Source organism: Brachycentrus maculatus, unplaced genomic scaffold (assembly GCF_059751285.1).
Source record: "Brachycentrus maculatus isolate JH-2025_06_01 unplaced genomic scaffold, ASM5975128v1 h1tg000244l, whole genome shotgun sequence".
In the NCBI taxonomy this organism is placed as follows: Eukaryota; Metazoa; Arthropoda; class Insecta; order Trichoptera; family Brachycentridae; genus Brachycentrus; species Brachycentrus maculatus.
Genome location: NW_028280995.1, coordinates 2,189,976 through 2,204,743, shown reverse-complemented (window position 1 = coordinate 2,204,743; position 14,768 = coordinate 2,189,976). Strand labels below are relative to the sequence as shown.

General features: G+C 33.9%; 1 protein-coding gene across 4 annotated transcripts in view; it reads left to right on the top strand.

The window, feature by feature from the left end:
- Positions 1 to 25: 25 nt before the first annotated feature.
- Positions 26 to 14,768, top strand: part of LOC148306313 (tripartite motif-containing protein 3-like) — a 145,872-nt gene continuing 131,129 nt past the window's right edge. For 3 of the 4 annotated variants that reach the window (XM_088265235.1, XM_088265236.1, XM_088265238.1), the window contains exon 1: positions 6,226 to 6,915. In XM_088265235.1, the coding sequence (XP_088121361.1) occupies positions 6,890 to 6,915 (26 nt within the window). In that variant the 5' untranslated portion in view covers positions 6,226 to 6,889. Of the gene's footprint in view, positions 70 to 6,225; positions 6,916 to 14,768 lie in introns of those variants that run through there. The other variant, XM_088265237.1, reaches the window with a different exon arrangement.

Here is a 14,768-nt window from a genome sequence, read left to right as displayed (position 1 = left end):
AGATCGTGAAGGCGCCAGGCGCCACCGGGCGCCCCGGAATCTAGTCTGCATGAATTGCTGCTCACTTCTGTAAGTATTCCTCTCTTTCAACTTCATACGCATGGATACGCACGTACCTACTCGCTTCCAAATCTGTAGGGTTGCCACTCGCGCAAAAACGTACATGCGATAATAAAATATACTACTACCATCACGCCATTTCTCCGCAGGGGTAGGCAGAGAGGATGGAACGCCACACTCTTCTGTCCTGACATTCACTCCTCGCCTCCTTCACATCCATACATCTAGTCAAACATGCCCTCTGATTGCGCAGACTTTTGACACCGCCAGATTTTAGGTTCTGATTGATCTGATCGTGCCAAGTCTTTTTCGGTCGTCCTCGTTCTGTTTTCCCTCTCACATTCGCCACATATATTTTCTTAGTCGTTCTCTCGTTATCCATTCGCTCCACATGTCCATACCACCGTAAAGAACTGTTCCTAATCTTTTAAATTGTTACAATTTAATTTAATTTAATTTTCAATTATTAAGGATAAAAGCAGAGTGAATGTCTATACCACCGTAAAGAACTCTTCCCAATCTTTTCAATTGTTAAAATGTAATTTAATTTAATTTTCAATTATTAAGGATGAAAGCAGAGTGAAGGCTGTTGAAATGCGCTCCCTCAGACGAATGTGTAGAAAATCATTGTATGACAGAATTAAAAACGAAGATATAAGAAACGAATGTAAGGCTGAACGAGGAATAATAAAATATACACGATAATAATCGGTTCCACAAAATAACGGAGTTTTGAACCAGACGTTGAAAGCTCCCATCTGCATTTGAGGATCTAATACAGAAGTATCTAGGCTTCTTGACAGTTTTTTTAAAGAAAAACATTAGTGTTTTTATTATTCACAAAAATACTTCGATTTCATACTATTTCTGTGAGCCGAAGCTCTTCATTATTAAAAATAGGTATCAAATTGTGGTAGAGTGGGTTCGAACCGAGAAACTCGAGACTCAAGGGTCCGCGACACTAACCATGGGACCACAACTCGATAGATTATTATGAACTCGATAGATTAGTTGGGAAAAATGTTAGAAAGTGTGAAACAAAATTGTATCCCGATTTTACTGTGATTTTACATTTAAAATCTTTCAAAGTCCCTCTCACTGCCAATCTAAATAAATACAAGTTTGTAAAATCACCACCAAGTTTCGAGAAGTGCCCCAGTGTAGGCAGTGAGAGAGATAGTAGCTACTTAGTTTAGTTAGTCAGCTAGATGCGATTCCAACCCGACGTTGGCCGGCGCTTTTGCGGGTTATTATTTTTTTTAAAGTTGTATAAGTATCGCATTCAGTTAATGCACTGTTCCGCAAAGTGTGTGCCGCGGCACACTGGTGTACCGTGGTGATTAGTTGGTGTGCCGCGGAAAAAGTCTAGTTTTGTGAAGATATTGAAAAAACTTTGTTATGAAATATGTTTTTGCATTATATTTTGATAATTAACTAATATTAAGTAAACTATGTTTTTTTTTCTTTGGTGTACCTCTGAAATTTCTTAATTTCGCAGGTGTACCTTGAACAGAAGAAGTTTGCGGAACGCTGAGTTAATGAATAGCAAACATGTAGATGGAACAGATATGGGACAAATTAAAAAGGCATAATCTAATAACAACAATAATCCAACAAATAAGAAGGATATTTAATGATATTTATTAAAAATGTTTTTAGTGTAATGTTAAGACCAAATAAAAAAAATATCCGGAAAAACAGATACAAGTGTATGCAACCCTGTCAGTATATTTTTCCCTGAATGTTGTTGACTCAGATAATTTGGCTGAAACTATCGATATTTCGAGTGGTACGAAATGGCAAAGCTACTTGATATAATTTCAGTAGGGGTGGAAGAAGACCCTGCGACAATAAATAGTCCCCCATCTCCCTTTCTTGTAAATAGTTTTGTTGACCTTTTTCTTTCAAGTTTCCCTTGCACTGTTTTCCGGGGGTTTCTCGGAACTTCATTATGTCTACGACAAATAGATAGATAAAAACTTTAAAATGTCTTCTCCACAAAGATTTCTTTATGATGTGTGATTATTGTCTAATAAATAAATATGAAAAATCACAAGACTATCGGTAGCATTCTTATTGAAATATGTAGAGAAATAAGGGATATATGTTTAAACTTTAGATATTTTTATAAAACGAAAAACGTGCGTTCGCATACGTTATCAAATTTCCGTTATCGAACGCTTTATGACGTCATATGGTTTATTGTCTATGGCTTATAGAACTGTAATAGTAGTAGTGTGGATTGTTTGTTTACCACTACACTACCATTTGTGTTACACAAATATGAGGGGAGGGGGGGGGTGAGAGGGTGGACCATAGACATCAATAAATAGAGCCGCCAATAATTTAGCAATGTTACCAATATTTAAATAACTCCATCGTTTCTGTGACGTCATTCATTGCCAACCTACGAAAATAACGTTTTTTCAAATGTGAATTTTCTAAAATAAAATATGTGAAAATGTTTATTATATGGGCTGTTATAAACACAAAACGAGTCTAATGCAATCCTTTATAGTTTGAGTATGTTAAATTAGACATTCCTCATGTCTGACAAAGATCCATTATTGCCAAAAATCATCGTGTTAGTGACGGTTTTCTTGTGTTTTCTCATTTTTGTGTATGCGTTTTAGAGATCCTCGAGATTTTTATTGGATAAAGAAAGCTATTAAGATGTGAATATGGAAGTCTGGGCATTTCAGGGGTACACTATTTCAAGTGAAATGATATCATGTTTGAAATGTTGATATATCAATAAAAATCTCGACAAAACTGTATTATGTTTCAGTTAAAAACATCATTTATATTTTTCGATTGAAATGATATATATGGTTAAAATGTGGATATATTGATAAAAATCTTGAAAAAAACAGCATTTATGAACAATAAAATGGATAGATTAATTTTTTTATAAATTTACAAAAATAACTTGAGCAAATATTTTGAGTTATTAAATTTCCTAGAAGTTTGGTCAACCATTTTCAATCTAAAGATGCAAATAGAAATAAAAATTAAAAAAAGAACCCCAATAGTTTTAAAATAGAAATTTCTGTTTCAAATAAGTACAATTTCAAATTACATATCGACTGGACCATTTGCTCTTCTAAGAGCACAGGTCTTTCTTATCAAAATTTTCGATATTTTTGTTAACAATTCTGTACAATATGAAGGTATTACAAACATCGCCAGCCCTAAATAAGTTTCTATATTTTTAAAAACTATCGTTGAGCGTTACGAATTAGATTTATAATCAAGCACTGTTCTTGTTTTATCAACTAGTTATATATAACATAGCTAAATAATTAATCTTAATTACATTTCTATGTCATTAATTTGATCATTAGAAGCGGAGAAACAAATGTGAATGATGAATATAAAAATTAAAATGAAATATTAATTTAATAAAGATAAATTTTCAACAAAAAAGCCGAAAAAGACTCGGCGCGATCAGATCAATCAGATGTTTTGAATATTGAAAGCATTAACTTTGTGGATCATCTTGATATATTATTTCGAGAAATAAAAATACTTTGTGTTCTGATCCACTCACATTTTTATTTAACCAACTAGTTTCGCAATAAATGTAACCCTGAAGAGGGCAACAGGTTGTTGCCGAAACTAGTTGGTTAAATAAAAATGTGAGTGGATCAGAACACAAAGTATTTTTATTTCTCGAAATAATATAGATCAATCAGAACCTAAAATCTGGTGGTGTCAAAAGTCTTCGTAATCGGAGGGCATATATGACTACATAGATGTATGGATGTGAAGGAGGCGAGGAGCGTATGTCAGGACAGAAGAGTGGCGTTACATCCTCTCTGTCTACCCCTGCGGAAAGAGGCGTGATGGTAGTAGTAGTAGTAGTAGTAGTAGAATTTATCAAGTGTTATACACACTTTATGGAAACGTACAAAGAATTACACTTTTGCTCAAAAGAGGTATGTTAGATTTCGTATTTTTCTCCCCTCATAAAATGCCCCAAGTACATATTCTAGCTTTCTTTTCTTTTTTGGTGTCCATAGCATAGCTCTTTTCCTGTGCGTCTGTAAACATATTCGTTTTGAACTCTAATTAACCCGTGGTATTTTGAGAATTCTTCTATAGCACCACTTTTCGAATGCCTCAATCTTCTTTTCTTCTTTATTTCTTTATTTGTTTGAGAGTCCATAGTGGGCTTTCGACGTCATACAGAAGCACTAAAAAGACGTAAAATTATACAATGTATTTTTCTCATGACGTTGGTTTATTGGCTAATAAATTAATATGAAAAATCACAAGACTATCTGTAGTATTTTTTTTTAATATGTAGAGAAATGAGGGAGGTGATGTGAAGGTTTAAACTTTACATATTTGAATAAAACGAAAAACGGACACCGCTATACGTCATCAAATTTTACGTCATCGGGTGTGTTATGGCCCGTATTCCTTTATTATCGGCTCTATAGAGCTGTAATAGTAGTAGTGTGGATTCGCGTCTGTGACGTCATTTGTTACCAACTTACGAAAACAACGTATTAACGAAGGCGAATTTTGCAAAAGAAAATTATGAATGAAAATATTGATTATATTGGCTGTTATAAACACAAAACGAGTCGTATATAATCCTTTATAGGTTGAGTATGTAAAATTAGATATTCCTCCCGATAATACCCTTTTCTCATACCCAGATCCCAGATTGAGGATGAAGTTTTTAATACTAAGAAGGTCACGCAATTCAAGACAGTCTGTTTGCAATTTCTGGTGACGGTGAACAAAATAAATTTTTGAATAATTATTGGCTGAATATCGAGATATTTATTTTTCGAGATAATACGTCGAGTTTGGTATCTAAATATGTTCCCGACTAAAATGTTCAGCACATAAAATATTAAGGTATATATTTCCGCAGTAATTTTTTACAGTAGTCATGTAGGTTAAAAAAAACTTTATTATTAGCTAGGATGTGATTTTTCTGTATGTTGTGCGGAAGTTTGTAAACAATATTTTTTAAAACGAATCTAGATAAAATTATTAATTTGACTTACTCTGCATTATGGTCACGACATAATAATATTGTATTTTCAGTAAATAAATGCGAAATAGGTAATACCAAATGTCACAAATTTGCACCAAAATAGCAAGAGTGAAACTGCTCGAGGTTCGATTGAGAGGAGGTATATTGGATATACCTTTTATTATTATTTGTGGGTACCTACCTATGTTATTCTTGGCCAGCCCTACGATAAGCCCCGTTCACACTTACTTATTGTCGACAGTAATAATATTATGTATTAATAAACTAGGTACTATTTCTTATGTTTCCTCGACATTAGATAGGGAATTAATATTGAAATAAAAGCAAACACGAATGGTAAAATAATAAATAATATTGCATTTCCAAAGAGGAGGAAAAAATAAAAAAAGACTCACTTAGCCTAGAATGCACTAAAATATACAAATGCGAATTTGAAAATCGTATAAATAAACAAATGTTTATTAACTTTGGTGGAAAATATATTAAATTAAAAAAATAAATAACAAACTATGAATATATGTCCGCCTCCGTAGTGTAATCGCCAGCACGCTCGGCTACCGTTCTGGAGGTCCCGGGTTCGATTCCCAAAGGGGTCAAATAAAAACATATTTTTTCACTGTAATATTTATTCAATATTATCCTGGACCTTTCCTTCATGTGTAAACGATCAAGATAACTCTGCGTTTATATGATGCAGTGCCCTATGCAGCATTGGGGTGCGGAAAAGGGTTTTATTATTATTACTTATTATTATGAATATATTGATTGTTAAAATGGTTGCTTATTTATTGAATTAAGTACGCGTTGGATGAATCATTTAATCTTATTGAAAAATGTTTTCGTATTTACATGATAATATAATGTTATCATTATTGCGCGTAATTTTTAAATAGACTAACTTTAAAAATATATATATTTTATTCTACATATTAGGAAAGTGATAACTCAAAATTGAAGAGCTCAATCGTGGTTTTAAAAAATTGAGAAAATATAATACCATCAAGTCAATTATATTTCTTTTATGTAAAGTATGATTATAATATTCGATTAGTTTATTGTTTATTATTCGATGTGAACTCGAGTGAACGCGCCTTTACGAGTCAATGTATGGCGAGCGTGGGGGAAGGGGAGCGGTAACCGACCGTCTCCGACCTGCTGCAGTCATCAGCTGTCGCTGCGCGCGCCGGTTTGTTTGCTCGCGATTCTCGTGCGTTATGTACCAAAATTAAAGATTTCCCATCAAAGGACGGTTTATCCCATGTGCCATCAAACTATTTTCCCGTCTGAGCATTGCTGTCTGGCAAATCTCTTAAAATTCGCAATCGATCGCGCCGCTCGCAGGCAACTTCATTCATGTTTTGTTTTCGTGTGGCGTCTTTGACATTTTGATACAGGTCCGCGAATTTGTTGTTTGTTTCGTATTTAGATAAAAAATATTCTCATTTCCGTACTACCGGGATGTTTTTAATGGATATAACAAACACTAAGGAAGTTATTTGTGTTTTTTTCATACAAATTTTAAAGGTTTTGTAGCGTTATTGACGTACTGATCTTGCTCGCTGTCAAAACAAAGCGATCGCGAGTCGTTTTCGCGTTGTCGTTTTTAATTACGACGTTCTGGTATTTATTTACGACGCGTGCACGTTGTTTTAAAACTATTATCGAGCGGTGATATACACGTTATTTAATAAACAGAGAGCACGTGTGCATTTAACCGGTTCGGAGTTTGTCGCTGGGAAGATAAATCGCCATAAAATGCCTGGCTTCGAATTGGCATGCGAGGCCTGAGTCGGTCTTTGCGTATTTTTGACAGGAATGGAGGAGCTTCGCAGAGCCATACAGTAAGTTTTAATTTTCTAAATATAATATTAACATACCGTATTTGTAGAATTTTAAAGACAAAACTTAATTAAAATACCACATAGGTCCATATGCTTGTAATAAAAGTAATATTCATTTAATGTCATAGGTAGCTTGGTGGTATCTTGGTATTGTTTGGTGCCTACAAAATATCACCAAGGAAAAAAATATTTTGTACGACTCCCAACACCAAAAAATATTTTAAATATGTATCAATGTAAAATTACTTCAAAACGTTTTGAACGGTTCAAACTTCAAATAAAAAAAAAGAGATGCGTAAATTTAATGAATAAATAATATATACAGTTAAATAATAATAAACACGAGAAAGCGAAAATCAGTTGTTTTTTATATGATGACATAATTTACTGAATTTTGAGTGTAAGTTAGGTACATCAATTTTTGTTCTTCAAACACTGTATTTTAATATTTACCGATGTCTAAGCATAATATTTGCACAATAGTCGTGTGATTTTTCGTAAATATAGTGACGTTTTGTAAATAAATTCATTTGTGTATAGCTAATACAATAATACATGATTTCTTATAATCAGTTAGTCAGCAAATGATCCTGCATTCTCTTTTCGCCAGGAATGTCATTATTATCCCTGTGGATTGAAAAATAACCAGGATTTTTTTTAAATTTCACTCTACACTTTTTCCCCAATTGCTCAATCCTTTCTTTGATAGTTTATGAAAAAATGGCATTAAAATTTTGTTTGTAAATGTTTAATTTTGATTACGCTTTTTTTTCATCAAAAATTAAATTCAACCAGAAATTCGTTTTTCATCGCTTAATAAAATACCCGTTTTTTGTTAGTTAAAAGTTGGCTTTGTATATTAAAGTATACATATATTAAGTTTTTATTTAACTTTTGCCTGTTGCTACATGTCAAGTTTCCTATGTGAAAAAAGGGTCCCATGAGCGATGGTCAGGTGGCATACATTTCGCCACCAGATGCTACCATATGCGCTTTTAAAAATATCCAATTAATGCGTTTTAATGATTGTTTTGTTTCAACATACGAGGAATACAAACGTTTTATTTTGTTTCTACGAAATTTATCACTAAATGCAACAGCGATCGCTACGTAGAATACAATACCGGTAAAATGTTTATCGTTTATCAACCCTTTTAATGCCTAGTTTTTTTCTTTCATGTATGCTAAAATTGCTGAAGGCTTTTTTTTGCATAAATGGTCCATTTTAAATGAAGTGGTGAATATTATTATAGTGGGAACTATAGAAACGTTAATAAAATTAAACGTTTACCTTATAATTCACTACCTGAGTAAAATCAAGAATTAAAATTATACACCTAAGTAACTTCACTGCTAACTTAGAATCAATGAAATGTATAAACTCATGCCTCTAGCGAGATAGCGAGTGTTTTTGCCTAGAATTTTCACTCATGAATTATATGAAATTATAGTAATTTTAAACATAAAGAGTAAATCCACTCACAAGTAGGCATAGGCTATGAAACTTATAAAGTTGAAGCCTGAGTAGGGACATGATAAACGGTGTTGCATAAGCCGTAGCTATATTTCAGAGTCACTTGGACGTAAGGTAATTCAATAATTCACTATAGAAACGTGTGTGCTGCGACATATGTAATCTCCCAGCTCGACCGCTAACATACGCTGGCGTCATCGTCGGTATATCGACTGCTGCGCTTTTGCAAAATATATCAGAGTCGATATATCAATTCTCAGTTCTTTAACGGTTAAAAAGAGCAAGAACACCACTGCAGAATACTACTGCATAAAAAATATAGACATTGAAAGCCTTTGGATGTACTAGTATATTCATAGTGTCGGGTTGTAGTCCCGTGGTTAGTATCGCGGGTTCTTGAGTCAGAGTTTCTTGGTTCGAACCCACTTTACCACATTTGGATACCTATTTCTAATTATAAGCCGTTTAGGCTCACAGAAATAGTATGAAGTTTAAGTATTTTTTGTAATTAATTCAAGCACAAATATTTATCTTTTTAAATAAAATAAAAAGTGACACAATTTTGAACATTTTTCATTATATTCGCTACTTACTTCGCTCCCTCCTTTCAAGAACGTCATAAATCAAAAAACTTGATTTTTCAGGAGAACGTTTTTAAAGTTTAAAAATATAACACAATGTATTAAAAATAAATATCAAGCCACTTATTGAAGTTTTTACTGTGCAACAGATCTTTTTAGGTAAAACCTGAAGGTTTTATCTCCATTTCAAAAATATCTAATATGTTTAAAAAAATAATTAAACAATACATTTTCTTCAAAATGCAAAAGCAACACTTTCTGCCCTGTAGCGGGTAAATATTAAGTTAAAAATATGCCGCTTTTGCTGGGATATAGTACATTTTCTGGGCATTTCGAAAACATGCACAACTGAAAATTGTCTATTTTTGATTTATGACGTTCTTGAAAGGAGTGAGCGACTTGTTTAACACTTACTGGTCCAATGTCGAATCTCATTCGACATCGATTTTTTCTCTTAGGTCCCATGTCGGATGTTATTCGACATTTTTTTCAACATAAGTATTATTTATTTAAATTCCAAGCTTACATTTTTGTCACTCGTATCTGTTACAACAGTATGTGGAGCAGAGGACAAAATAATTTTCCAATTGGAATGTAACCGTCTACCTAGAATACCTGAATGTGGTTAGAACCTTTAAATATCCTTATAATAAGGCATAATAAACAGCACAATGAGAAAAAAACTATATTATTGACTCAATATTGATGTAACATTCGTACTCGTATCAATGTACCTGCTCGTCAATTGAGGTAATGTTTGTTTATGGCCAACATTACATTTGTAAAGTGAAATTCATTTTCCTGATTTTGGTTTAAATTGACCTTAATTAGACAACCATTGTTTTCGCCTGCACGATGCGACTGAGGAGGGGTCATTAAGCCTATAAAAAAGACGTTTAATTGAAAGTTACGACTATTTAGTCGAACTGGTTTATTAACAGAACTTTCAACCCAGTTACGAACGATTCTCCAGGCTTTTTTCACGGTAGAAATAAAAAAAATACATCAGTATTTTACTAACGGGTCAACCATGCTATAAAATACAATTTACGCGAATTTTCTGGAGATGATTTCAGGGATCTGGCTATAATTTATCCGCCTCCGTGGTGAAATGGTCAACGTGTTTATCTACCATGTTTGAGGTCCTGGATTCGATTAATATACAATAATTACGATAGAATCCCATAACCAAATATTGCTTCTGTTTTCGACATACTTTCGTCATTGGTCATCAATTTAATCACTGTTGAACTAAGGGGTGATTGTTTTTTTAATAATTTTTTTTTAAATCAATCTACAAATACGTATTCACCTTTACATGTTATTTATATCGTAGTCGTACAGGAGAAAGTGATCAACTAACAAAACGTAAAATGTTCAGGAGGGCCATTAAAATCATTTTTGCCTGGCAAGAAAATAAACATCAATGCAGTTAGTCATTTTTAACAAGTCAATATATTATACTTCCAAGTTTAAAATCGCTTCGGGATATCTCAGGGCAATATTAAGCTAGTAAGATATCAAATAGCCAATAGTCAAGTTTTTTTTTTTAAATACACTTGGTCACTTTCTCCTGTATGACTACGATATTATGTTTGTGTAATGTAGGGATAACGCCATATGCAAAGGCGTGAATTCTATATAGGCAGAAAAGCAGTGCCTACCCTGGATTGCTCGTGTTCCATATAGAAACACGACCAGTGCCTACTGTGCCTCAACCATACCCTGATTAAAAACTCTGTGCACGCCACTGTCTATATGCATAAAAATAACCAAATATTGCTTGTATTTTCGTCATACTTGCTTGAATAATGCCATTGGTTAAAATTAGTTACACCGCTGTTTATAACGATGTCTTATTCCGATCAAAGTAGAATTATTGTTTCCCGTATCGCCTCGTTACAATTTCACTCCACTTTTGTAGTCTCCGACCAAATATTTAGTGTTGTTGTTTGCACCGGCCGCATTCCTCGGCCACCTGTGGAAACTTTGTTGTAGCAGGTGCATAATGCGCTTCGTGCAGAACGGAAATACTGTCACTTCTTTGCATCATCCCCATCCTGTGTTTACTCCGTTCGATTCAAATTGAACAAACCTGTTGTACGATTTCCATACCGAGTGTCTCTTATGGTTGCCGCATTGTTGTTGGAATGCATATTTGACATATCGCTCACTCCTTTCAATAACGTCATGTGGAGACGGAGTACGCACAGCAGCCCGTGCATCTCTAGAAGCATAGAAGCCTCAGACTCAAGGTTATTGTCACTTACTCCCTTTTGGCAGGCAACAGTTAATATATCGCTCACTCCTTTCAACAACGTCATGTATAAAAAATCGTCAATTTTCAGTTGTGCATGTTTTCGGAATGACCAGAAAATGAACTATATCCCAGCAAAAGCGGCATATTTTTAACTTAATATTTACCCGGTACAGGGCAGAATGTGTTGTTTTTGCATTTTGAAGAAAGGTATTGTTAATTTTTTTTTTAAAGTATACTTAATATTTTTTTAAATGCAGAAAAAACATTCAGGTTTTACCTAAATAGATTTGTTGCACAGTAAAAAGTTTAAAAAACGGCTTGATATTTATTTTTAATACATTTTATTATATTTTTAAACTTTAAAAACGATCTCCTGAAAAAGTTTTTTGATATTTGACGTTGTTGGAAGGAGTGAGCGATATGGTATACGGGCTCATCATGTATGGAATTTTTATATTCTTTCTTTTAAACACACAAAGAAGATAACTTTATGGTTACCTGTAATGGAAATGAGCCTCGACATGGTTGCATCGACTTTGATATAGAAAGAAATACGCAAATAATAATAATAATAATATTTAACCAACTAACCATCATTCTGATTCTCCCCAGGGGTAGGCAGAGAGAATAGAACGCCACACCACTCTGTCATTGCAAACATTATTCGCCTCTTCTACATTCATGCATCTCCTCATACATATAAAATAATAATAATAATAAAACCCTTATCCGCACCCCAATGGTGCATAGGGCACTGCTTCATATGAACACAGTGTTATCTTGATCGTTTACCATCGAACCATGATCGTCTGCCATGAACATTACTGGAATACCTTTCTTGACTATCTCTTTGTTGCTATTTCCAGAATTCCTGACGCATGTTCCCTAAACCCGAGCGCTCATTTTCCCGTTGCATTTTTTTTAATTATTAACAGGGAACCGTTGTTATCATTGAGGAAAATATTCATCACTTCCGTTATAGTATAAGCGCAGCGAATACCACTCAAGAACAAAGGATCGCCGATGAATGTAAAAGGTTTCGTAAGATCGTATTTTGATGTGTTTGAAGGACACGTTCATATCATATTCGCTGTGAAATACATATCAACCAGCTGGCATTTTATTATTGGCCCTTTGACTGATCGTATATCGTGAATTGATAAACACCAGTTAATACCCTTGATATTCGATCCAACATGGCGTTATCAGAACTTTGTAAAACTTGTTTTTTTATTTATTTATTTATTACTAGTTATACACAGCCAAGTGTTACTGTGGTTAATTTTAACTTTCATATTTATTTAATATCACCCTCAATCAAGATAAAACTTTCGATACGACGCAGTGCCCTATGCACCATTGAATGCGGACAAGGGTTAGAAAAGTTTTTGAAATAATCGCAAGCATTGAACAATTTGCTGTACCCGGCCATGCGTTGCTGCGTCTTAATCGGGTTAAATGGAATAGAAAGCCCATATATGCATAATATGCATAATTTCACCATAGTTCTGGAGCAATGAAAATTTTAAAAATCAATTGAAAACATTGACAATATAAAGTGTCAGCAGCTTTCAAAAAGCACGCTGTCCGTTATAAGCAATGTTTAGTATTGCGTGTGTTGCTGTTACGTTCAACAGATGACACTGCCATTGCGTCCAAATAAGCTGTTTTCAACTGTCACAGGCATCACAGGTGAATTGAACAGATTTTGAACAATTTCTCCCTTCTTGAATCCGGATACGGGTGTCAATACGTCGGTGTATATGTGTGTATCATGGGTGTAGTTGCACAAATAATGTTTTCAACGTTCTATAAACTCGAAAAATATACGAAGTAGTTTAAAATGTCATAAGTATGTGGTTTTAAAAGTAAATTCAACTTTTAATTATAATAATGACTAAAATACCCATTTTTAATTCATGTTTTACTTAGTAAATATGACTGTTAAATAGTGGTTTTTACGAAGTGAAACATTAATTAAAAATGGATAGATTTTACCACAAAGTGACTGCCGAATCAATTCATGAGATTAATAAAATACCCGTTTAATAGCGGGTATTTTATTTTGTCCACCTCCGTAGGATAAGGGTTTATTTTATTATTATTATTATTTTATTTACGCTAAAACCTATAAATAACAGGGATTTTAGAGTTAATGTTTTTTTTGCCAGTTTACCCACGATATGTTCTCTAACGTCTAAACAAATACCTCTAATTCTAGGATTTCTTTTTTGGGTCAATGTATGTTTATTCGTACGCCGCCGACAGGTTTCTGTTTACTTCTGAAAGCTCCGGGAGGATGCTCAACACGCACCGCTCGTCGCGTCTCTCAACGCCGTCACGGCTGCAGCGGGCTGGCTAGCGTCAAGTGCCGGCGCGACTATCGGCAGCTTCCCTGCCCACTCCCTTGCTCCCCTGGTGGCCTAGTTCCTTATCTAGCCCAGAGCGTTGCGAACGCACATGGCCGTTGAGATAAACAAGCCGAATTTATTAATTTTGCCGTACGCTTGGGTCTCTTTTTATGCGATATATACGTTTCACGGGGATACGCTAAAAAAATTCGCATAAAAAGAGACTCGAAGTACAAACAATACTGGGGGATGGGTTCCATTAATTTTAAAAACCGCATAACTTCTATTCAAAATGATATAATGTACCAAAATTTGCAAAAAAAGTTTATAAAAAAATCATAAAAATGAAAACCGAAGAGTTTTTCCTTGATAAAATATGCACATGTCGTAGTCATACAGGAGAAAGTGACCAAGTGCATTGTTTTACAAAAACGTGATCATCGACTATTTGATATTTGATATCTTGATATATTTGATGGATTTTAAACTTGTAAGTATAATATATTGACTTGGTAAAAATGACTAACTGCATTGATGTTTATTTTCTTGCCAAGCAAAAGTGACTTAAATGGCCATCCTGAACATTTTACGTTTTGGTAGTTGGTCACTTTCTCCTGTACGACTACGATATGGGAAATCGTTTTTAAGATAAATCTTCATTCCAAATTACAAGTGCCTTTTCTGTTTTTTTTTTCAATAAACCATCTCTTGAATACGATGTAAGGTTTGAGCTTAACTTTGTGCGAGTGACACAATCACACTTTTTTTTTTTTTATGCGAATTCGCATAAAAAATTACTTGAAATACATACAAAAATAAGGAATAGGTTTTATTACATTTGAAAATCGCATAACTTCAAAATCGCATAAAATAGATCCGCATAAAAACAGACCCATGTGTCCATATTTACGTTGCTATCAGATTTACTCGAAACGCCTCTTGGAACAACTGTGTGAACGTTACAAATTGATTGAAACATTTCGCGTAGGTATTAATGATTGTCCGCCTCCGTAAATGAAAAAAAGTTAGCAAATATGTACTATATGAGTCATACGTTTAACCATCCCTTCCCGGTGTCGTGTACCTTGTACACATTGCTTCTAACAACCATAATATCTCTATAAATATAATAAATACAAGGCTAAGATTTTAGGTATTCCTCCATAACATATATTTACGCATTGATC